Source organism: Salmo salar, chromosome 05 (genome assembly GCF_965601325.2).
Source record: "Salmo salar chromosome 05, fSalSal1, whole genome shotgun sequence".
Lineage (NCBI taxonomy): Eukaryota > Metazoa > Chordata > Actinopteri > Salmoniformes > Salmonidae > Salmo > Salmo salar.
In genome coordinates, this window is record NC_138295.1 from 92005388 (window position 1) to 92030989 (window position 25602).

The following is a 25602-nucleotide window of genomic DNA, read 5'->3' on the forward strand; positions in this document are numbered from 1 at the left end:
CATCCTAGTCTTCTTAACTGACGGGGTTTAGACTGTTTGTCCTGGTCATGTTCCCAGACCCTGTTTACTCCATCCTAGTCTTCTTAACTGACGGGGTTTAAACTGTTTGTCCTGGTCATGTTCCCAGACCCTGTTTACTCCATCCTAGTCTTCTTAACTGACGGGGTTTAGACTGTTTGTCCTGGTCATGTTCCCAGACCCTGTTTACTCCATCCTAGTCTTCTTAACTGACGGGGTTTAGACTGTTTGTCCTGGTCATGTTCCCAGACCCTGTTTACTCCATCCTAGTCTTCTTAACTGACGGGGTTTAGACTGTTTGTCCTGGAGCATGTTCCCAGACCCTGTTTACTCCATCCTAGTCTTCTTAACTGACGGGGTTTAGACTGTTTGTCCTGGAGCATGTTCCCAGACCCTGTTTACTCCATCCTAGTCTTCTTAACTGACGGGGTTTAGACTGTTCATCCTAGTCTTCTTAACTGACGGGGTTTAGACTGTTTGTCCTGGTCATGTTCCCAGACCCTGTTTACTCCATCCTAGTCTTCTTAACTGACGGGGTTTAGACTGTTTGTCCTGGTCATGTTCCCAGACCCTGTTTACTCCATCCTAGTCTTCTTAACTGACGGGGTTTAGACTGTTTGTCCTGGAGCATGTTCCCAGACCCTGTTTACTCCATCCTAGTCTTCTTAACTGACGGGGTTTAGACTGTTTGTCCTGGAGCATGTTCCCAGACCCTGTTTACTCCATCCTAGTCTTCTTAACTGACGGGGTTTAGACTGTTTGTCCTGGTCATGTTCCCAGACACTGTTTACTCCATCCTAGTCTTCTTAACTGACGGGGTTTAGACTGTTTGTCCTGGTCATGTTCCCAGACCCTGTTTACTCCATCCTAGTCTTCTTAACTGACGGGGTTTAGACTGTTTGTCCTGGTCATGTTCCCAGACCCTGTTTACTCCATCCTAGTCTTCTTAACTGACGGGGTTTAGACTGTTTGTCCTGGTCATGTTCCCAGACCCTGTTTACTCCATCCTAGTCTTCTTAACTGACGGGGTTTAGACTGTTTGTCCTGGTCATGTTCTCAGACCCTGTTTACTCCATCCTAGTCTTCTTAACTGACAGGGTTTGTCCTGGAGCATGTTCCCAGACCCTGTTTACTCCATCCTAGTCTTCTTAACTGACGGGGTTTAGACTGTTTGTCCTGGTCATGTTCCCAGACCCTGTTTACTCCATCCTAGTCTTCTTAACTGACGGGGTTTAGACTGTTTGTCCTGGTCATGTTCCCAGACCCTGTTTACTCCATCCTAGTCTTCTTAACTGACGGGGTTTAGACTGTTTGTCCTGGTCATGTTCCCAGACCCTGTTTACTCCATCCTAGTCTTCTTAACTGACGGGGTTTAGACTGTTTGTCCTGGTCATGTTCCCAGACCCTGTTTACTCCATCCTAGTCTTCTTAACTGACGGGGTTTAGACTGTTTGTCCTGGTCATGTTCCCAGACCCTGTTTACTCCATCCTAGTCTTCTTAACTGACGGGGTTTAGACTGTTTGTCCTGGTCATGTTCCCAGACCCTGTTTACTCCATCCTAGTCTTCTTAACTGACGGGGTTTAGACTGTTTGTCCTGGTCATGTTCCCAGACCCTGTTTACTCCATCCTAGTCTTCTTAACTGACGGGGTTTAGACTGTTTGTCCTGGTCATGTTCCCAGACCCTGTTTACTCCATCCTAGTCTTCTTAACTGACGGGGTTTAGACTGTTTGTCCTGGTCATGTTCCCAGACCCTGTTTACTCCATCCTAGTCTTCTTAACTGACGGGGTTTAGACTGTTTGTCCTGGTCATGTTCTCAGACCCTGTTTACTCCATCCTAGTCTTCTTAACTGACAGGGTTTGTCCTGGAGCATGTTCCCAGACCCTGTTTACTCCATCCTAGTCTTCTTAACTGACGGGGTTTAGACTGTTTGTCCTGGTCATGTTCCCAGACCCTGTTTACTCCATCCTAGTCTTCTTAACTGACGGGGTTTAGACTGTTTGTCCTGGTCATGTTCCCAGACCCTGTTTACTCCATCCTAGTCTTCTTAACTGACGGGGTTTAGACTGTTTGTCCTGGTCATGTTCCCAGACCCTGTTTACTCCATCCTAGTCTTCTTAACTGACGGGGTTTAGACTGTTTGTCCTGGAGCATGTTCCCAGACCCTGTTTACTCCATCCTAGTCTTCTTAACTGACGGGGTTTAGACTGTTTGTCCTGGAGCATGTTCCCAGACCCTGTTTACTCCATCCTAGTCTTCTTAACTGACGGGGTTTAGACTGTTTGTCCTGGTCATGTTCCCAGACACTGTTTACTCCATCCTAGTCTTCTTAACTGACGGGGTTTAGACTGTTTGTCCTGGTCATGTTCCCAGACCCTGTTTACTCCATCCTAGTCTTCTTAACTGACGGGGTTTAGACTGTTTGTCCTGGTCATGTTCCCAGACCCTGTGACTGTTTGTCCTGGTCATGTTCCCAGACCCTGTTTACTCCATCCTAGTCTTCTTAACTGACGGGGTTTAGACTGTTTGTCCTGGTCATGTTCCCAGACCCTGTTTACTCCATCCTAGTCTTCTTAACTGACGGGGTTTAAACTGTTTGTCCTGGAGCATGTTCCCAGACCCTGTTTACTCCATCCTAGTCTTCTTAACTGACGGGGTTTAGACTGTTTGTCCTGGAGCATGTTCCCAGACCCTGTTTACTCCATCCTAGTCTTCTTAACTGACGGGGTTTAGACTGTTTGTCTTGGAGTCAACCTAGTCTTTATCCCTCCCAAAACGAGGCCTAATATAAACCATATAGAAATCAAACTGCTTTGTTTTCATGGATGTTTGAGCATGGTCTCAAAAATCTTGCTTACAAAGTCTTCAGAATGTGTCTGTAAAGAAAAATATAGAACATTCCTTTACCAGCCAGCTTGAATTATTTCTGTTTTCTTACATTTGATTTGTTCCATTTTTTCTATAAAACAATGAAAAACAGACACGTTTCTCCTTTTGTAAAACCCGGGTTATTAAGGCAAGACACCAGCAGCTTGTCAAGGCCAGACACCACTACAACCAGCAGCTTGTCAAGGCCAGACACCACTACAACCAGCAGCTTGTCAAGGCCAGACACCACTACAACCAGCAGCTTGTCAAGGCCAGACACCACTACAACCAGCAGCTTGTCAAGGCCAGACACCACTACAACCAGCAGCTTGTCAAGGCCAGACACCACTACAACCAGCAGCTTGTCAAGGCCAGACACCACTACAACCAGCAGCTTGTCAAGGCCAGACACCACTACAACCAGCAGCTTGTCAAGGCCAGACACCACTACAACCAGCAGCTTGTCAAGGCCAGACACCATTACAACCAGCAGCTTGTCAAGGCAGACACCACTACAACCAGCAGCTTGTCAAGGCCAGACACCACTACAACCAGCAGCACAGGCTTTGTACTACACGGTGTCTTAGTGGTCAAGGGAGGGAGGCAGGGAGGGAGGGAGGCAGGGAGGGAGGGAGGCAGGGAGGGAGGCAGGGAGGGAGGGAGGGAGGGAGGGAAGGAGGGATGTCTGTGTGGAGGGAGGGAGGGAAGGAGGGAAGGAGGTCTGTGTGGAGGGAGGGAGGGAGGTCTGTGTGGAGGGAGGGAGGGAGGGAGGTCTGTGTGGAGGGAGGGAGGGAGGGAAGGAGGTCTGTGTGGAGGGAGGGAGGGAAGGAGGTCTGTGTGGAGGGAGGGAGGTCTGTGTGGAGGGAGGGAGGGAAGGAGGTCTGTGTGGAGGGAGGGAGGGAGGGAGGTCTGTGTGGAGGGAGGGAGGTCTGTGTGGAGGAAGGGAGGGAAGGAGGTATGTGTGGAGGGAGGGAGGGAGGGAGGTCTGTGTGGTGGGAGGGAGGGAAGGAGGTCTGTGTGGAGGGAGGGAAGGAAGGAGGTCTGTGTGGAGGGAGGGAGGGAGGGAGGGAGGGAAGGAGGTCTGTGTGGAGGCAGGGAAGGAGGTCTGTGTGGAGGGAGGGAGGGAGGGAAGGAGGTCTGTGTGGAGGGAGGGAGGGAAGGAAGGAGGTCTGTGTGGAGGGAGGGAAGGAGGGAGGTCTGTGTGGAGGGAAGGAGGTCTGTGTGGAGGGAGGGAGGTCTGTGTGGAGGGAGGGAGGTCTGTGTGGAGGGAGGGAAGGAGGGAGGTCTGTGTGGAGGGAGGGAAGGAGGGAGGTCTGTGTGGAGGGAGGGAGGTCTGTGTGGAGGGAGGGAGGGAAGGAGGTCTGTGTGGAGGGAGGGAGGGAGGGAGGTCTGTGTGGAGGGAGGGAGGTCTGTGTGGAGGGAGGGAGGGAAGGAGGTCTGTGTGGAGGGAGGGAGGGAGGGAGGTCTGTGTGGAGGGAGGGAGGGAGGGAGGGAGGGAAGGAGGGAGGTCTGTGTGGAGGGAGGGAGGGAGGGAGGGAGGGAGGGAAGGAGGGAGGTCTGTGTGGAGGGAGGGAGGGAGGGAAGGAGGTCTGTGTGGAGGGAGGGAGAACTGTGTGGAGGGAGGGAGGGAGGGAAGGAGGGAGGTCTGTGTGGAGGGAGGGAGGGAAGGAGGTCTGTGTGGAGGGAGGGAGGGAGGTCTGTGTGGAGGGAGGGAGGGAGGGAGGGAGGGAGGGAAGGAGGGAGGTCTGTGTGGAGGGAGGGAGGGATGTCTGTGTGGAGGGAGGGAAGGAGGGAGGTCTGTGTGGAGGGAGGGAAGGAGGGAGGTCTGTGTGGAGGGAGGGAAGGAAGGAGGTCTGTGTGGAGGGAGGGAGGGAGGTCTGTGTGGAGGGAGGGAGGGAGGGAAGGAGGTCTGTGTGGAGGGAGGGAGGGAGGGAAGGAGGGAGGTCTGTGTGGAGGGAGGGAGGTCTGTGTGGAGGGAGGGAGGGAAGGAGGTCTGTGTGGAGGGAGGGAGGGAGGTCTGTGTGGAGGGAGGGAGGTCTGTGTGGAGGAAGGGAGGGAAGGAGGTATGTGTGGAGGGAGGGAGGGAGGTCTGTGTGGTTGGAGGGAGGGAAGGAAGGAGGTCTGTGTGGAGGGAGGGAGGGAGGGAAGGAGGTCTGTGTGGAGGCAGGGAGGGAGGGAAGGAGGTCTGTGTGGAGGGAGGGAGGGAGGGAAGGAGGTCTGTGTGGAGGGAGGGATCGAAGGAAGGAGGTCTGTGTGGAGGGAGGGAGGGAAGGAGGTCTGTGTGGAGGGAGGGAGGTCTGTGTGGAGGGAGGGAAGGAGGGAGGTCTGTGGAGGGAGGGAGGTCTGTGTGGAGGGATGGAAGGAGGGAGGTCTGTGTGGAGGGAGGGAGGGAGGGAGGTCTGTGTGGAGGGAGGGAAGGAGGGAGGTCTGTGTGGAGGGAGGGAGGGAAGGAGGTCTGTGTGGAGGGAGGGAGGGAGGTCTGTGTGGAGGGAGGGAGGAAAGGAGGTCTGTGTGGAGGGGTGGAGGGAGGGAGGGAGGTCTGTGTGGAGGGAGGGAGGTCTGTGTGGAGGGAGGGAGGGAAGGAGGGAGGTCTGTGTGGAGGGAGGGAGGGAGGGAAGGAGGGAGGTCTGTGTGGAGGGAGGGAGGGAGGTCTGTGTGGAGGGAGGGAGGTCTGTGTGGAGGGAGGGAAGGAAGGAGGTCTGTGTGGAGGGAGGGAGGGAAGGAGGTCTGTGTGGAGGGAGGGAGGGAAGGAGGTCTGTGTGGAGGGAGGGAGGGAGGGAGGGAGGGAGGGAAGGAAGGAGGTCTGTGTGGAGGGAGGGAGGGAGGGAGGGAGGGAGGGAGGGAAGGAGGTCTGTGTGGAGGGAGGGAAGGAGGTCTGTGTGGAGGGAGGGAGGTCTGTGTGGAGAACAGGTAATGATGATACAGCCGTTGTCTCCCTCTCCTCTCTTTCATTCTTCCACAACTTGGAAACAGCCGTGATACCTGCATGTCAAAGTTTTGGCACTGCCTGCTGCCTGCTCTTGGATGTGTGTGTGTGAGCTGTAGTTTGGCATAGCTGTCTGAACTCAGCCGGACACACAGCTCATCAGGGGAACAGGAAAGCTGACAACTCAAAGAAGCCCTAAGCGTCTCAGCTAAGCAGTCAGCTAGTCAGCCAGCCACAGAGGAATTCAGCCAGCCAGCCAGCCCAGTCAGCCAGCCAGCCAGTCAGCCACAGAGGAATTCAGCCAGCCAGCCCAGTCAGCCAGCCAGCCAGTCAGCCACAGAGGAATTCAGCCAGTCAGCCAGCCAGCCAGTCAGCCAGTCAGCCACAGAGGAATTCAGCCAGCCAGCCCAGTCAGCCAGCCAGCCAGTCAGCCAGTCAGCCACAGAGGAATTCAGCCAGCCAGCCAGTCACACTAAGGAATGGAAACCTGCCTTCCTTCACTGTGCTTCTCTCCTCTCAGCTTCACTTCACAGCAAATATAACAAGCAGGAGACAGCGCACTGAGAAGCAGAACAATTGATCATGTCTGAAAGGAAAGCAGTTGTCCAGCTCAGTACTCACATCAAAAGAACCCTTGATGATGAGGGGGGGGGACAACCAACTACACCAGTCCAAAGATTCAGTTCTCTCTCTGTATTAAACCTGGTTCCCTTTTCAGATATGTTCTTCTCTATATTATACCGTTCAGTTAAGAGGCTATTTGGTCTCAGAATAATGTAATGAACCATATGATTGTCTGGGAGAGGGGTGTTGGTCGGTCATACACCTGATCACACAAACTCCCTACTGTTGAGGCTTGTCGTTCACAACACCTCCAGATCTCTTTAAAATGGCCACCTTCAAAAAGGTTGGCTGCTGCTTGTATTCCTCAGGTCCTGGCGGGTTCTACTGTTAAACTTCACTAGTCTGTTGAAATGAGATATAGGTAGTCTAACTGAGGCCCGACCTCCTCTTCTCTCTCCCTCTCCAGATGTCTGAATGCGTGTACGTACTGTAAAACCAAGCATGCCAGAGGAGACCTGGCCAGCTACCCTGTAGAGGAACTAGTGGAGAGAGCCAGACAGTCCTTCCAAGGTGAGTCTACATCCGACTACACACTGCTGCTCCAGGCACTCTGCTGCTCCAGGCACACTGCTGCTCCAGGCACACTGACTTCTTTAACGACCTTCTTTTACTTTTAGTAACTGCCAACTCTTTGTAGGAGATAGCACCAGGGGATCTAGTGGGTTGTAGGAGATAGCACCAGGGGGATCTAGTGGGTTGTAGGAGATAGCACCAGGGGGATCTAGTGGGTTGTAGGAGATAGCACCAGGGGATCTAGTGGGTTGTTGGAGATAGCACCAGGGGATCTAGTGGGTTGTGGGAGATAGCACCAGGGGGATCTAGTGGGTTGTGGGAGATAGCACCAGGGGAATCTAGTGGTTTGTAGGAGATAGCACCAGGGGATCTAGTGGGTTGTTGGAGATAGCACCAGGGGATCTAGTGGTTTGTAGGAGATAGCACCAGGGGATCTAGTGGGTTGTTGGAGATAGCACCAGGGGATCTAGTGGTTTGTAGGAGATAGCACCAGTGGATCTAGTGGGTTGTAGGAGATAGCACCAGGGGATCTAGTGGGTTGTTGGAGATAGCACCAGGGGATCTAGTGGTTTGTAGGAGATAGCACCAGTGGATCTAGTGGGTTGTTGGAGATAGCACCAGGAGATCTAGTGGGTTGTTGGAGATAGCACCAGGGGATCTAGTGGGTTGTAGGAGATAGCACCAGGGGATCTAGTGGGTTGTAGGAGATAGCACCAGGGAATCTAGTGGGTTGTTGGAGATAGCACCAGGGGATCTAGTGGGTTGTTGGAGATAGCGCCAGGGGGATCTAGTGGGTTGTTGGAGATAGCACCAGGGGATCTAGTGGGTTGTTGGAGATAGCACCAGGAGATCTAGTGGGTTGTTGGAGATAGCACCAGGGGATCTAGTGGGTTGTTGGAGATAGCGCCAGGGGGATCTAGTGGGTTGTTGGAGATAGCACCAGGGGATCTAGTGGGTTGTTGGAGATAGCACCAGGAGATCTAGTGGGTTGTTGGAGATAGCACCAGGGGATCTAGTGGGTTGTTGGAGATAGCGCCAGGGGGATCTAGTGGGTTGTTGGAGATAGCACCAGGGGATCTAGTGGGTTGTTGGAGATAGCACATGGGGGATCTAGTGGGTTGTGGGAGATAGCACCAGGGGATCTAGTGGGTTGTTGGAGATAGCGCCAGGGGGATCTAGTGGGTTGTTGGAGATAGCACCAGGGGATCTAGTGGGTTGTTGGAGATAGCACCAGGAGATCTAGTGGGTTGTTGGAGATAGCACCAGGGGATCTAGTGGGTTGTTGGAGATAGCGCCAGGGGGATCTAGTGGGTTGTTGGAGATAGCGCCAGGGGATCTAGTGGGTTGTTGGAGATAGCACCAGGGGGATCTAGTGGGTTGTTGGAGATAGCACCAGGGGGATCTAGTGGGTTGTAGGAGATAGCACCAGGGGATCTAGTGGGTTGTAGGAGATAGCACCAGGAGATCTAGCCAGAACGTGATCATGTCTAATGATCAACACACCACTACTAGCTAAAGTCAGATAGTCTTCTTCACCCAACATCTATAGAGTTTTCCACATGTATTTTTCTCCAGACCTTCCAAGGTGACGATAGCAGGTCCAACACCACCACTGTTATGTTTCAACCCACATTCAACAAGACCAAGGAGATACGTGGAGACAGATCATTCATCATGTCTTGGACTAACTGACGGCAGACAGACTTCCTCACTGTGGCGTTTTGATTTCTAGTAACTGGCACACATTTCTTTCATCAACAAGCCCAGCTCAGAGCCAATGAAATGACAGGTCCCTTTTTAATGCTCCCCGGCGACCGTCTGTTAATCCGTCTTGATTGGACAGCTGATTTCATCATGCCTCCACGTAGACAGACATGTCTCATCATGTTTCTATTTAGGTAGACAGACGGACAGACGGACAGAAGGGCAGGCAGACAGACGGACGGACAGACAGACGGACACGGGTCCCCTAAAGCATTAGTAATTAACTGTCTCTCTGTGTGGAGTCTGTCAGCAGCACGGCCTGTCAGTCACAGAGCAGAGATTGGACAGTTCTGGAATCACACCCAACCAATCAGGTTAACCAGCCAATCGTTGCGCCAGGCAGTTACCAGGGATGGGAGGGGCCTATCAGTTCACTGTGTGTATTAACATGTGTGTTTACAGTTAAAGTACTGTGTTTTTACTTCAGGTACAGCTCAGTATTACAGTGCAGTCTAATACTTGTTCTTATCACATGCCGCCAGGCTTTGACGTCGCTGGTATTAAATGGAAAAAGCTAGACCGTCTCCCTGAGGTCTTTTGACATCGAGTCCACGATAAAGATGAATTCATATGTGATTTTTAAGCTCTTAAACTGCTGGTTGTTGTCTCATCTCTGGTCTTACCAGTCGTCTTAGTGCAGAGTGGAGTTAAATCCTCAACAGGAATATGATGTTTTATTGAGTCGTCTTGTAGTGCAGCGGTTTAGTTTGTCATGCAGGGGTCATGCAGGGGTCATGCAGGGGTCATCTGAACACACGGTGGTGTTTTTATTGGACGGAGAGGATGGACACGTCCCCAAATGGGACCCTATTCCCTTTATAGTGCACTGCTTCTTCTACCGGGCTCTGGTCAAATGTAGTGCACTATATAGGGAATTGGCTGCAGTTTGAGATGCTGCCTATAGCAGCCAGGGAAACAGATGTCTTACTGGGAACCAGTTTCTCCTCGCTCCAGCACAGCCCAGGGCAAGTTTACACTTCATAGAAAGTACAGCTGACCTACAGACCTTAGTGGATAGGCTGGGTCAGCTTGATTCTTCTTCTGTGAAGGCTGTTGCTATGTGTGAAGGCTGTTGCTATGTGTGAAGGCTGTTGCTATGTGTGAAATCTGTTGCTATGTGTGAAGGCTGTTGCTATGTGTGAAATCTGTTGCTGCGTGTGAAGGATGTTGCTACGTGTGAAGGCTGTTGCTACGTGTGAAGGCTGTTGCTGCGTGTGAAGGCTGTTGCTATGTGTGAAGGCTGTTGCTATGTGTGAAGGCTGTTGCTATGTGTGAAGGCTGTTGCTATGTGTGAAGGCTGTTGCTATGTGTGAAGGCTGTTGCTGCGTGTGAAGGCTGTTGCTGCGTGTGAAGGCTGTTGCTGCGTGTGAAGGCTGTTGCTGCGTGTGAAGGCTGTTGCTGCGTGTGAAGGCTGTTGCTACGTGTGAAGGCTGTTGCTACGTGTGAAGGCTGTTGCTGCGTGTGAAGGCTGTTGCTGCGTGTGAAGGCTGTTGCTGCGTGTGAAGGATGTTGCTGCGTGTGAAGGCTGTTGCTGCGTGTGAAGGCTGTTGCTGCGTGTGAAGGCTGTTGCTACGTGTGAAGGCTGTTGCTGCGTGTGAAGGCTGTTGCTGCGTGTGAAGGCTGTTGCTACGTGTGAAGGCTGTTGCTACGTGTGAAGGCTGTTGCAGCGTGTGAAGGCTGTTGCAGCGTGTGAAGGCTGTTGCTACGTGTGAAGGCTGTTGCTACGTGTGAAGGCTGTTGCTGCGTGTGAAGACTGTTGCTACGTGTGAAGGCTGTTGCTGCGTGTGAAGACTGTTGCGGCGTGTGAAGGCTGTTGCTGCGTGTGAAGACTGTTGCGGCGTGTGAAGGCTGTTGCTACGTGTGAAGGCTGTTGCTATGTGAGTACTCTACTGTGAGTGCCAGTTTCTCTCATAGTGTCTATGTTATTCACAGTTAAATGTATGACACATAAAGGACATCAGTTTGACCACACAATGTCAGTGTTCCACTGACTAAAATACCAGCTACATATCCTTAAAATACAGTTTCTCCAAATATGGAAAGCGCTGTTATTTAATGTCACTTGTAATACAACGTGTTTGTTTGTTCCTGAGAACAGACACTGTGTTCGATAACGTGTGTGAAAGAGCCTGACAGCAGAAGTTGTTGACGTGAGCGCTACAGAAAAAGAGAAGCCCAGAACTCATCAACAGTTGAGAGCTGCGGAAACGAGAAGGGAACAAGCCGTTGGTGTGTTTTTTATAAAGGACACCATCGACTGATTAGAAAGAGGAAGTTCTGGTTTGGCCACAAGTATCAGTCAGTCACATTGGATCCGTGTTGACTGTTAAGCAACACTTCATTTTGGGTTTATCACAGAGTTGGACTGTTTAACTGTTTGTGTGGCTGGTGGCTTATTTACAAAAATGGCCGTGTGTGTACATAGGGTGTGTGTGTGTGTGTGTGTGTGTGTGTGTGTGTGTGTGTGTGTGTGTGTGTGTGTGTGTGTACATAGGGTGTGTGTGTGTGTGTGTGTGTGCGTGTACATAGGGTGTGTGTGTGTGTGTGTGTGTGTGTGTGTGTGTGTGTGTGTGTGTACATAGGGTGTGTGTGTGTGTGTGTGTGTGTGTGTGTGTGTGTGTGTGTGTGTGTGTGTGTACATAGGGTGTGTGTGTGTGTGCGTGTACATAGGGGTGTGTGTGTGTGTGTGTGTGTGTGTGTGTGTGTGCGTGTACATAGGGTGTGTGTGTGTGTGTGTGTGTGTGTACATAGAGCAGGCAGATGCAGCCCAATAACAGCTGAGCTCTATCCATCTGACCTGTAGAGAAAACAGGTTCATCCTCACATTGATAAACAGCTGCTCTGTGGAGAGAGACTGATCTCTGTTCCTCATCACCCTGTCTCTGTTCCTCATCACCCTGTCTCTCCCTCCATCACCCTGTCTCTCCCTCCATCACCCTGTCTCTGTTCCTCATCACCCTGTCTCTCCCTCCATCACCCTGTCTCTCCCTCCATCACCCTGTCTCTGTTCCTCATCACCCTGTCTCTCCCTCCATCACCCTGTCTCTCCCTCCATCACCCTGTCTCCCTCCATCACCCTGACTCTCCCTCTATCACCCTGTCTCTCCCTCTATCACCCTGTCTCTCCCTCATCACCCTGTCTCTCCCTCCATCACCCTGTCTCCCTCCATCACCCTGTCTCTCCCTCCATCACCCTGTCTCTCCCTCTATCACCCTGTCTCTCCCTCCTCACCCTGTCTGTCCCTCCTCACCCTGTCTCTCCCTCCATCACCCTGTCTCTCCCTCCATCACCCTGTCTCTCCCTCCATCACCCTGTCTCTCCCTCCATCACCCTGTCTCTCCCTCCTTCACCCTGTCTCTCCCTCCATCACCCTGTCTCTCCCTCCATCACCCTGTCTCTCCCTCCTTCACCCTGTCTCTCCCTCCTCACCCTGTCTCTCCCCCCACACCCTGTCTCTCCCTCCATCACCCTGTCTGTCCCTCCATCACCCTGTCTGTCCCTCCATCACCCTGTCTCTCCCTCATCACCCTGTCTCTCCCTCCATCACCCTGTCTCTCCCTCATCACCCTGTCTCTCCCTCCATCACCCTGTCTGTCCCTCCATCACCCTGTCTCTCCCTCCGTCACCCTGTCTCTCCCTCCGTCACCCTGTCTCTCCCTCCGTCACCCTGTCTGTCCCTCCGTCACCCTGTCTGTCCCTCCGTCACCCTGTCTCTCCCTCCATCACCCTGTCTCTCCCTCCATCACCCTGTCTCTCCCTCCATCACCCTGTCTCTCCCTACATCACCCTGTCTCTCCCTCCATCACCCTGTCTCTCCCTCATCACCCTGTCTCCCTCCTTCACCCTGTCTGTCCCTCATCACCCTGTCTCCCTCATCACCCTGTCTCTCCCTCATCACCCTGTCTCTCCCTCCATCACCCTGTCTCTCCCTCCTCACCCTGTCTCTCCCTCCATCACCCTGTCTCTCCCTCCATCACCCTGTCTCTCCCTCATCACCCTGTCTCTCCCTCCATCACCCCGTCTGTCCCTCATCACCCTGTCTCTCCCTCCTTCACCCTGTCTCTCCCTCATCACCCTGTCTCTCCCTCCATCACCCTGTCTGTCCCTCCATCACCCTGTCTCTCCCTCCATCACCCTGTCTCTCCCTCCATCACCCTGTCTGTCCCTCCGTCACCCTGTCTCTCCCTCCGTCACCCTGTCTCTCCCTCCGTCACCCTGTCTCTCCCTCCGTCACCCTGTCTCTCCCTCCATCACCCTGTCTCTCCCTCCATCACCCTCTGTCCCTCCATCACCCTGTCTCTCCCTCCATCACCCTGTCTCTCCCTCCATCACCCTGTCTCTCCCTACATCACCCTGTCTCTCCCTCCATCACCCTGTCTCTCCCTCATCACCCTGTCTCCCTCCTTCACCCTGTCTGTCCCTCATCACCCTGTCTCCCTCATCACCCTGTCTCTCCCTCACCACCATCCCTCTATCCTTCTATACCTCTACCATCCCTCTATCGTTCTATACCTCTACCGTCCCTCTATCCTTCTACACCTCTACCATCCCACCATCCCTCTATCCTTCTATACCTCTACCATCCCTCTATCCTTCTATACCTCTACCATCCCTCTATCCTTCTATACCTCTACCATCCCTCTATCCTTCTATACCTCTACCATCCCTCTATCCTTCTATACCTCTATCGTCCCTCTATCCTTCTATACCTCTACCGTCCCTCTATCCTTCTACACCTCTACCATCCCACCATCCCTCTATCCTTCTATACCTCTACCATCCCTCTATCCTTCTATACCTCTACCATCCCACCATCCCTCCATCCTTCTATACCTCTATCGTCCCTCTATCCTTCTATACCTCTACCATCCCTCTATCCTTCTATACCTCTACCATCCCTCTATCCTTCTACACCTCTGCCGTCAGGAAGTCCAGGATCCAGTGGCAGAGGAAGGTGTTTGCTCTCAGGGCGTTGAGCTTCCTGTCCTGCCTGGAGGGAACTATGGTGTTGAACTCTGAACCTGTAGTTGATGAACAGCATTCTCTCAGATGGGGTATTCTTGTCCAGATGGGATAGGGAAGTGTGTAGGACGATGGTGATTGTGTCATCTCTGGTTCTGTTGGGGTCGGTATGCACATTGTAGTGGGTCCAGGGTGTCCGGTAAGGTGGAGCTGATGTGGTCCTTGACCAGCCTCTCGAAGCACTTCCTGATGACTGAAACAAGTTCTACACAGTGATAGTCATTTAGCCAGGTTGCCTTTGCTAGCTTGGGTACAGGGATAATGCTGGACATATTGAAGCATGTGGGGACCACGGACTGGGATAAGGTTGAATATATCCGTGAACAGCTGGTCTGCGCGTGCTGTGAGGACGTGGCCCGGTATACCGTCTGGACCGGCTGCTTTGCATGTTTTCAGAGATGGAGTGTTCACTGTCCTCTACAGCAGTGGGGGTCCTGTTGTGGGAGGATTGGTGGTGAGTACCTCGAAGTGACCATTAAAAGTGTTTAGCTGGTCTGATAGAAAGGCATCAGTGTTCACTGTGCAGATGCTTTTCTCTGTCAGGTCTGTAGGCATTGCCACATGCGCGTCACATCAGTGTCGTTGAAATGCAATTCCACTTTGTCCCTGTACTGTCTTTATGCACCTTTGATTGATTTCCGGAGCTGGTATTTTAGGCAGGTTTCAGTGCTGCTATTTACCTCAAATTACATTTGAATAAGTACAGAAATCTCCCCCAAAACATCCCATATAAGGAATCATCTGTGGTCTGAATTCCTGCTCCTCCTAATGTACCTAGGCTCATCTCACTAAATGGAACAAATACACTCTTCAATTTGATTGGCTATTTGGTTTGAGTAAAAAAGGCATAAGAAGTGAAGACTAATTCTGATTGGCCCAGTTCACCAATAGACAGTTTTATTCATTTATCTGGGATTTTTTTTAAATTAATAAAAAAATATGCATTTATTCAAATGTGATTAGAGGTAAATAGCACTGAAGCCTGCCAAAAAACAAATGGAGTCCTTTTTAAGTCATTTGAATTATTCAAATGAGTGGATGAATAATTTCACATCAGAAGCCTTTTTACATCCATTTCCTGGTTAGAGAGAGTCCTTAGACAGGTCGCTGTCTACAATACTCTGACTGACTGACTCTAACGGGGTGTGTGTGTGTGGGCGTGTGAGTTTGCTCGTGTGTGTGTGTGTGTGTGTGTGTGTGACAGGGGGTGGAGGTTAGACTGAGAGACTGAGGCCCCTGACAAGGACAGGAGCCCCTCCCTTCCTGCCATCCTTCACACACATGATGTGAAAGAGAGCTATGCGTAGCTTTGAAGCTTGGCAGAGGATTTCAGGGCTTTGCCGTTAGTCCTGTATGATTTGCATGTTCGAGAACTCAGAAGGCTGTGGCCAACGCTGTCTACAACCTGAGGCCTCCTCCTCTCCTCCTCTCCTCCTCTCCTTCATGCTCCAGCCCTGCTGTTATGTTTTCCTCTTTCCCTCCCTCTGTTTCTCTCTTCTCCCTCCCTCCCTCTCTCTCTTGTCCGTCTCTCTCTTTCTCTCTCTCTCTCTCTCTCTTTCTCTCTCTTTCCCTCTCTCTCCCTCTCCTCTCTCTCTCTTTCCCTCTCTCTCTCTTTCTCTCTCTTTCCCTCTCTCTCCCTCTCCTCCCTCTCTCTCCCTCTCTCTTCTCTCTCTCTCTTCTCCTGTCTGGTAATAATTGGATAGCTCTTCCTTTCTGAGATGTCAGAGCTTGGCCTGAGGGACTGTTTAGTGCCTTCTCAGCACAGCAGCCTCTCAGGGAGCGTCTCAAACAGCACCCTATTCCCTATATAGTGCGTTATGGGCCCAGGTCCAAAGTAGTGCACTATATCGGGAATAGAGAGCCGTTTGGGACACACCATCTTGTCTGATTAATTTGTGCCGTTACAGTAAGACATTTAAATGGGAGTGTTTGGACTCTCTAAGTACTGTGGAATGATTCTCCTGGGTTAAGATGAGCTGTTGACTGGATTGTTGTCTCTGATATTGGCCTCATTTCTACAGCATGGAACCCTTAAAACAGCATCAGTGTTTTAATAGACCACACACACACACACACACACACACACACACACACACACACACACACACACACACACACACACACACACACACACACACACACACACACACACACACACTCACACTCACTCACACTCAGTTCAGTCCCATCTCGTAGTGATCAATAGAAACCCATTACAGACAGGCTTTAGTACAGACAAGGCTGGACTGCTGTTGCAGCTTCAGCAGTACTGTTGATATTTGCTCTGACAGGCCTTCTGTACCCAGAGGACTCTACGTCCCTCTACGTCCCTCTACGCCCCTCTACGTCCCTCTACGTCCCTCTACGCCCCTCTGCGTCCCTCTACGTCCCTCTACGTCCCTCTACGTCCCTCTACGCCCCTCTGCGTCCCTCTACGTCCCTCTGCATCCCTCTACGTCCCTAGCTCTGACAGGCCTTCTGTACCCAGAGGACTCTACCTCCCTCTACGTCCCTCTACGCCCCTCTGCGTCCCTCTACGTCCCTCTGCATCCCTCTACGCCCCTCTATGTCCCTCTACGTCCCTCTACGCCCCTCTGCGTCCCTCTACGTCCCTCTGCATCCCTCTACGTCCCTAGCTCTGACAGGCCTTCTGTACCCAGAGGACTCTACGTCCCTCTACGTCCCTCTACGCCCCTCTGCGTCCCTCTACGTCCCTCTACGCCCCTCTACGTCCCTCTACGTCCCTCTACGTCCCTAGCTCTGACAGGCCTTCTGTACCCAGAGGAGTCTACGTCCCTCTGCATCCCTCTACGCCCCTCTGCGTCCCTCTACGTCCCTCTACGCCCCTCTTCGTCCCTAGCTCTGACAGGCCTTCTGTACCCAGAGGACTCCTAGCCAGGGGAGCTGTTAGGAGGAAGACGAGGGTCCATCCTCACCACTAACCATGACTCCATACAGCAGAACTGCACTGAAACAGGAGGAAGAGAGCGAGTGTTTTGGTTTGTACTTTCCTTGTGGGGACCAGAAGAACAAGAGAAATTGTGACAAGTGGGGACATTTCCCTTGTCCCCACAAGGACAAAGGCTATTTTAGACTCAGGGGTTTAGGGTTTAGGGTTAGGAGTTAGGGGAAATATGATTTTTCAAAAGGGAATCAATTGTTTGGTCCCCACAAGGATAGTGAAACAAACGTGTGTGTGTTTGGCCCCAGAGAGGACTGGTGGGGCCGTTCTCTACTGTCCTCAACAGCCTCATGAGCTCACAGTGCTATAAACAAGCTGTAGGGCCCACTGTGGTATAACGAGAGGAATCACATTGCATTGTGGATCTAGTTGACGCCGTTGTTTATCATAAAGCTGCCTGTTCTTTGTCCCAGAGACATTCAGTAATGTGTTTCTCTCTCGTGTGTTGAAGTCCACTGGCCTTGGACACTGTGATACAGAACAATGTGTTTCTCTGATTCCTTGTTCATCACGGAGACAAAAAAATAATCCTCTCTTCTAAATACCACAACGATGTGTTTTCTAACCAGTTTGAAGAGGACTTGTAACCTTTCGGTTACTGGCCCAACGCTCCAGCTAACCATGAATTAAATGCTACTCTATTCTTTAAAATATATATTTTTCCTATTCTGTTACCCAAGACCTTCATAAACACAACCAAAGGATAACTTTTTAGCGATTAGCGTATGTGAAATGTATGTATTACACTGGTAGAATGTTGCCGTCCAAAAGGACTGCTCATTGGCTGAAAGTGGATTCCCTTGAGACCCGTTTTGTTCCTCTGGGTTAGAGACCTGCAGCAGCCTGGTCCTCTGGGTTAGAGACCTGCAGCAGCGTGGTCCTCTGTGTTAACGACCTGCAGCAGCGTGGTCCTCTGTGTTAGGGACCTGCAGCAGCGTGGTCCTCTATGTTAACGACCTGCAGCAGCCTGGTCCTCTGTGTTAGAGACCTGCAGCAGCGTGGTCCTCTGTGTTAGGGACCTGCAGCAGCGTGGTCCTCTGTGTTAGAGACCTGCAGCAGCGTGGTCCTCTGTGTTAGAGACCTGCAGCAGCGTGGTCCTCTGTGTTAGGGACCTGCAGCAGCGTGGTCCTCTGTGTTAGAGACCTGCAGCAGCGTGGTCCTCTGTGTTAGAGACCTGCAGCAGCGTGGTCCTCTGTGTTAGAGACCTGCAGCAGCGTGGTCCTCTGTGTTAACGACCTGCAGCAGCGTGGTCCTCTGTGTTAACGACCTGCAGCAGCGTGGTCCTCTGTGTTAGAGACCTGCAGCAGCCTGGTCCTCTGTATTAGACCTGCAGCAGCGTGGTCCTCTGTGTTAGAGACCTGCAGCAGCGTGGTCCTCTGTGTTAACGACCTGCAGCAGCGTGGTCCTCTGTATTAGACCTGCAGCAGCGTGGTCCTCTGTGTTAGAGACCTGCAGCAGCGTGGTCCTCTGTGTTAGAAACCTGCAGCAGCGTGGTCCTCTGTGTTAGAGACCTGCAGCAGCCTGGTCCTCTGTGTTAGAGACCTGCAGCAGCGTGGTCCTCTGTGTTAGAGACCTGCAGCAGCCTGGTCCTCTGTGAAAGAGACCTGCAGCAGCGTGGTCCTCTGTGTTAACGACCTGCAGCAGCGTGGTCCTCTGTGTTAGAGACCTGCAGCAGCGTGGTCCTCTGTGTTAGAGACCTGCAGCAGCCTGGTCCTCTGTGTTAGAGACCTGCAGCAGCGTGGTCCTCTGTGTTAGAGACCTGCAGCAGCGTGGTCCTCTGTGTTAACGACCTGCAGCAGCGTGGTCCTCTGTGTTAGAGACCTGCAGCAGCGTGGTCCTCTGTGTTAGAGACCTGCAGCAGCGTGGTCCTCTGTGTTAGAGACCTGCAGCAGCGTGGTCCTCTGTGTTAGAGACCTGCAGCAGCGTGGTCCTCTGTGTTAACGACCTGCAGCAGCGTGGTCCTCTGTGTTAACGACCTGCAGCAGCGTGGTCCTCTGTGTTAGAGACCTGCAGCAGCGTGGTCCTCTGTGTTAGAGACCTGCAGCAGCGTGGTCCTCTGTGTTAACGACCTGCAGCAGCGTGGTCCTCTGTGTTAACGACCTGCAGCAGCGTGGTCCTCTGTGTTAGAGACCTGCAGCAGCGTGGTCCTCTGTGTTAGAGACCTGCAGCAGCGTGGTCCTCTGTGTTAACGACCTGCAGCAGCGTGGTCCTCTGTGTTAACGACCTGCAGCAGCGTGGTCCTCTGTGTTAGAGACCTGCAGCAGCGTGGTCCTCTGTGTTAGAGACCTGCAGCAGCGTGGTCCTCTGTGTTAGAGACCTGCAGCAGCGTGGTCCTCTGTGTTAGAGACCTGCAGCAGCGTGGTCCTCTGTGTTTCACTGCTTCACACGGAGACAGTCATTATAGCTATAGCGCTGTCGTTTAGAGAACCAATGCGCACACACACACACACACACACCTTGTTTAGAGACCCAATGATCCTCTATGGATCCATAGATATCCAGCCTCTTCATCTCTCTGACCTCACACACACACACACACACACACACACGCACACGCACACGCACACGCACACACACACGTACACACACACGTACACACACACGTACACACACACACACACACACACACACACACACACACACACACACACACACACACACTCCCAGCCCCTTCTGCGTTCCCAGTAAAGGTTATAGAATCAGGAGGAGGTATTGGGTCTACTGGCTCAGTGAAAGTGGTTTCACAGCAGCACCTGGTTAGATTAAATACTATAGACTGCAGCAACATGCCGTTTTCAAGCCAAATATGACCTTCTTTTCACTGGGGTCATATTCTTTTAGGATTTCATCATAATGTCCGTTTCCATCTGAAATGAAAGCCGACTGAAAAAGGCAGCTGGGTAGAGAGTTGTTAATTAATTCAGTTTAAAATAATTAACCCAATAAATGACTGGTTCTCACAGACAAACACAACCTCACCTGTCTGGCTGGGGGACATGTTTCCCTGTGGCTCCACGTCCACTGTTCTGTTCCAGAGTACATTACACTGCAAGTCAAGTCTCCACTGTTCTGTTCCAGAGTACATTACACTGCAAGTCAAGTCTCCACTGTTCTGTTCCAGAGTACATTACACTGCAAGTCAAGTCTCCACTGTTCTGTTCCAGAGTACATTACACTGCAAGTCAAGTCTCCACTGTTCTGTTCCAGAGTACATTACACTGCAAGTCAAGTCTCCACTGTTCTGTTCCAGAGTTCATTACACTGCAAGTCAAGTCTCCACTGTTCTGTTCCAGAGTACATTACACTGCAAGTCAAGTCTCCACTGTTCTGTTCCAGAGTACATTACACTGCAAGTCAAGTCTCCACTGTTCTGTTCCAGAGTACATTACACTGCAAGTCAAGTCTCCACTGTTCTGTTCCAGAGTACATTACACTGCAAGTCAAGTCTCCACTGTTCTGTTCCAGAGTACATTACACTGCAAGTCAAGTCTTCACTGTTCTGTTCCAGAGTACATTACACTGCAAGTCAAGTCTCGGCTGTTCTGTTCCAGAGTACATTACACTGCAAGTCAAGTCTCGGCTGTTCTGTTCCAGAGTACATTACACTGCAAGTCAAGTCTCGACTGTTCTGTTCCAGAGTTCATTACACTGCAAGTCAAGTCTCCACTGTTCTGTTCCAGAGTACATTACACTACAAGTCAAGTCTCCACTGTTCTGTTCCAGAGTACATTACACTGCAAGTCAAGTCTCCACTGTTCTGTTCCAGAGTACATTACACTGCAAGTCAAGTCTCGGCTGTTCTGTTCCAGAGTTCATTACACTGCAAGTCAAGTCTCCACTGTTCTCTTCCAGAGTACATTACACTGCAAGTCAAGTCTCGGCTGTTCTGTTCCAGAGTTCATTACACTGCAAGTCAAGTCTCCACTGTTCTCTTCCAGAGTACATTACACTGCAAGTCAAGTCTCGACTGTTCTGTTCCAGAGTACATTACACTGCAAGTCAAGTCTCCACTGTTCTGTTCCAGAGTTCATTACACTGCAAGTCAAGTCTCCACTGTTCTGTTCCAGAGTTCATTACACTGCAAGTCAAGTCTCGGCTGTTCTGTTCCAGAGTACATTACACTGCAAGTCAAGTCTCCACTGTTCTGTTCCAGAGTTCATTACACTGCAAGTCAAGTCTCGGCTGTGTTTATCTTGGCTGTGCCAGTGAGAGGGGCTTCATGTTCACATGGACGGTGTGTCGTTATCAACCCAGCTGTTCCACTAGTCTAGACATGTCCAGTTGTCCACATCAGTTATTCCAGATTAGGTGAGGCCTTACATACCTCCTGTAACGATGGGAACAGGTATGAAAGAGTAGGTTGACTGGTTAGATATGGATCTCTGTGTTGAGGAACGGGTCTGATGAAAGTATTCCCCAGATCCCGTCTCACAGCAAGCTCGTCGGCTGATAGGCAGATTTAAACAGTCATCGTTTATTTAACCCTGTCCATTTATTCATGATATATTTGACGAGCCGGTTCAGGCGTCGCGGATACTCACGAAGAACCCAATCTAGTAAACTAGAAACAGCATCCCACTTGGTAGTATTTGCGTCAGCTCTGTGTGGTGTTAGATTGGAGTTCTGGGAATGGTCAATAGACTTGAGAGGTGTGGAATTAAAATGAGATGTCCATATAGCTTAGTTTGGAGGTGTCGGCCGTTCCTGTTAGATGGGAGTTGTCCATGTAGTTCAGAGGTGTAGACTTCTCCATTCCTCTGTCCCCCTGTCCTCTCATCCCTTCTCTCCCTCCAGGACATGGGACATTCCTCTGTCCCCCTGTCCTCTCATCCCTTCTCTCCCTCCAGGACATGGGACATTCCTCTGTCCCCCTGTCCTCTCATCCCTTCTCTCCCTCCAGGACATGGGACATTCCTCTGTCCCCCTGTCCTCTCATCCCTTCTCTCCCTCCAGGACATGGGACATTCCTCTGTCCCCCTGTCCTCTCATCCCTTCTCTCCCTCCAGGACATGGGACATTCCTCTGTCCCCCTGTCCTCTCATCCCTTCTCTCCCTCCAGGACATGGGACATTCCTCTGTCCCCCTGTCCTCTCATCCCTTCTCTACCCTCCAGGACATGGGACATTCCTCTGTCCCCCTGTCCTCTCACCCCTGTTCTGTTGGTCAGATATTATTAGTGTTGTGTAGTCGGTCCAGACTCTGTTCTGTTGGGTAGATATTATTAGTGTTGTGTAGTCGGTCCAGACTCTGTTCTGTTGGTCAGATATTATTAGTGTTGTGTAGTCGGTCCAGACTCTGTTCTGTTGGGTAGATATTATTAGTGTTGTGTAGTCGGTCCAGACTCTGTTCTGTTGGGTAGATATTATTAGTGTTGTGTAGTCGGTCCAGACTCTGTTCTGTTGGGTAGATATTATTAGTGTTGTGTAGTCGGTCCAGTCTCTGTTCTGTAGTCAGATATTATTAGTGTTGTGTAGTCGGTCCAGTCTCTGTTCTGTAGTCAGATATTATTAGTGTTGTGTAGTCGGTCCAGTCTCTGTTCTGTTGGGTAGATATTATTAGTGTTGTGTAGTCGGTCCAGACTCTGTTCTGTTGGGTAGATATTATTAGTGTTGTGTAGTCGGTCCAGTCTCTGTTCTGTAGGGTAGATATTAATAGTGTTGTGTAGTCGGTCCAGACTCTGTTCTGTAGGGTAGATATTATTAGTGTTGTGTAGTCGGTTCAGTCTCTGTTCTGTTGGGTAGATATTATTAGTGTTGTGTAGTCGGTCCAGACTCTGTTCTGTAGTCAGATATTATTAGTGTTGTGTAGTCGGTCCAGTCTCTGTTCTGTAGTCAGATATTATTAGTGTTGTGTAATCGGTCCAGACTCTGTTCTGTAGTCAGATATTATTAGTGTTGTGTAGTCGGTTCAGTCTCTGTTCTGTAGTCAGATATTATTAGTGTTGTGTAGTCGGTTCAGTCTCTGTTCTGTAGTCAGATATTATTAGTGTTGTGTAGTCGGTCCAGACTCTGTTCTGTAGTCAGATATTATTAGTGTTGTGTAATCGGTCCAGACTCTGTTCTGTAGGGTAGATATTAATAGTGTTGTGTAGTCGGTCCAGACTCTGTTCTGTTGGGTAGATATTATTAGTGTTGTGTAGTCGGTCCAGACTCTGTTCTGTTGGGTAGATATTATTAGTGTTGTGTAGTCGGTCCAGTCTCTGTTCTGTAGGGTAGATATTATTAGTGTTGTGTAGTCGGTCCAGTCTCTGTTCTGTAGGGTAGATATTATTAGTGTTGTGTAGTCGGTCCAGTCTCTGTTCTGTAGTCAGATATTATTAGTGTTGTGTAGTCGGTCCAGTCTCTGTTCTGTAGTCAGATATTATTAGTGTTGTGTAGTCGGTTCAGTCTCTGTTCTGTAGTCAGATATTATTAGTGTTGTGTAGTCTGTCCAGACTCTGTTCTGTAGTCAGATATTATTAGTGTTGTGTAGTCGGTCCAGACTCTGTTCTGTTGGGTAGATATTATTAGTGTTGTGTAGTCGGTCCAGTCTCTGTTCTGTAGTCAGATATTATTAGTGTTGTGTAGTCGGTTCAGTCTCTGTTCTGTAGTCAGATATTATTAGTGTTGTGTAGTCGGTTCAGTCTCTGTTCTGTAGTCAGATATTATTAGTGTTGTGTAGTCGGTCCAGACTCTGTTCTGTAGTCAGATATTATTAGTGTTGTGTAGTCGGTCCAGTCTCTGTTCTGTAGTCAGATATTATTAGTGTTGTGTAGTCGGTCCAGACTCTGTTCTGTTGGGTAGATATTATTAGTGTTGTGTAGTCGGTCCAGACTCTGTTCTGTTGGGTAGATATTATTAGTGTTGTGTAGTCGGTCCAGACTCTGTTCTGTTGGGTAGATATTATTAGTGTTGTGTAGTCGGTCCAGACTCTGTTCTGTTGGGTAGATATTATTAGTGTTGTGTAGTCGGTCCAGACTCTGTTCTGTTGGGTAGATATTATTAGTGTTGTGTAGTCGATCCAGACTCTGTTCTGTTGGGTAGATATTATTAGTGTTGTGTAGTCGGTCCAGACTCTGTTCTGTTGGGTAGATATTATTAGTGTTGTGTAGTCGGTCCAGACTCTGTTCTGTTGGGTAGATATTATTAGTGTTGTGTAGTCGGTCCAGACTCTGTTCTGTTGGGTAGATATTATTAGTGTTGTGTAGTCGGTCCAGTCTCTGTTCTGTTGGGTAGATATTATTAGTGTTGTGTAGTCGGTCCAGACTCTGTTCTGTTGGGTAGATATTATTAGTGTTGTGTAGTCGGTCCAGACTCTGTTCTGTTGGGTAGATATTATTAGTGTTGTGTAGTCGGTCCAGACTCTGTTCTGTTGGGTAGATATTATTAGTGTTGTGTAGTCGGTCCAGACTCTGTTCTGTTGGGTAGATATTATTAGTGTTGTGTAGTCGGTCCAGACTCTGTTCTGTTGGGTAGATATTATTAGTGTTGTGTAGTCGGTCCAGACTCTGTTCTGTTGGGTAGATATTATTAGTGTTGTGTAGTCGGTCCAGACTCTGTTCTGTTGGGTAGATATTATTAGTGTTGTGTAGTCGGTCCAGACTCTGTTCTGTTGGGTAGATATTATTAGTGTTGTGTAGTCGGTCCAGACTCTGTTCTGTTGGGTAGATATTATTAGTGTTGTGTAGTCGGTCCAGACTCTGTTCTGTTGGGTAGATATTATTAGTGTTGTGTAGTCGGTCCAGACTCTGTTCTGTTGGGTAGATATTATTAGTGTTGTGTAGTCGGTCCAGACTCTGTTCTGTTGGGTAGATATTATTAGTGTTGTGTAGTCGGTCCAGACTCTGTTCTGTTGGGTAGATATTATTAGTGTTGTGTAGTCGGTCCAGACTCTGTTCTGTTGGGTAGATATTATTAGTGTTGTGTAGTCGGTCCAGACTCTGTTCTGTTGGGTAGATATTATTAGTGTTGTGTAGTCGGTCCAGACTCTGTTCTGTTGGGTAGATATTATTAGTGTTGTGTAGTCGGTCCAGACTCTGTTCTGTTGGGTAGATATTATTAGTGTTGTGTAGTCGGTCCAGACTCTGTTCTGTTGGGTAGATATTATTAGTGTTGTGTAGTCGGTCCAGACTCTGTTCTGTTGGGTAGATATTATTAGTGTTGTGTAGTCGGTCCAGACTCTGTTCTGTTGGGTAGATATTATTAGTGTTGTGTAGTCGGTCCAGACTCTGTTCTGTTGGGTAGATATTATTAGTGTTGTGTAGTCGGTCCAGACTCTGTTCTGTTGGGTAGATATTATTAGTGTTGTGTAGTCGGTCCAGACTCTGTTCTGTAGGGTCAGATATTATTAGTGTTGTGTAGTCGGTCCAGTCTCTGTTCTGTTGGGTAGATATTATTAGTGTTGTGTAGTCGGTCCAGACTCTGTTCTGTTGGGTAGATATTATTAGTGTTGTGTAGTCGGTCCAGACTCTGTTCTGTTGGGTAGATATTATTAGTGTTGTGTAGTCGGTCCAGACTCTGTTCTGTTGGGTAGATATTATTAGTGTTGTGTAGTCGGTCCAGACTCTGTTCTGTTGGGTAGATATTATTAGTGTTGTGTAGTCGGTCCAGACTCTGTTCTGTTGGGTAGATATTATTAGTGTTGTGTAGTCGGTCCAGACTCTGTTCTGTTGGGTAGATATTATTAGTGTTGTGTAGTCGGTCCAGACTCTGTTCTGTTGGGTAGATATTATTAGTGTTGTGTAGTCGGTCCAGACTCTGTTCTGTTGGGTAGATATTATTAGTGTTGTGTAGTCGGTCCAGACTCTGTTCTGTTGGGTAGATATTATTAGTGTTGTGTAGTCGGTCCAGACTCTGTTCTGTTGGGTAGATATTATTAGTGTTGTGTAGTCGGTCCAGACTCTGTTCTGTTGGGTAGATATTA

The 25602-nt window shown here is 50.1% G+C and overlaps 1 protein-coding gene across 4 annotated transcripts in view; it reads left to right on the forward strand.

The window, feature by feature from the left end:
- cdkal (CDK5 regulatory subunit-associated protein 1-like 1) overlaps window positions 1-25602 on the forward strand; it is an 839461-nt gene that overhangs the window by 325240 nt on the left and 488619 nt on the right. For all 4 annotated transcript variants that reach the window (XM_082974903.1, XM_082974905.1, XM_082974904.1 and 1 more), the window contains 1 exon segment: window positions 6846-6949. In XM_082974903.1, coding sequence (XP_082831029.1) covers window positions 6846-6949 — 104 coding nt within the window.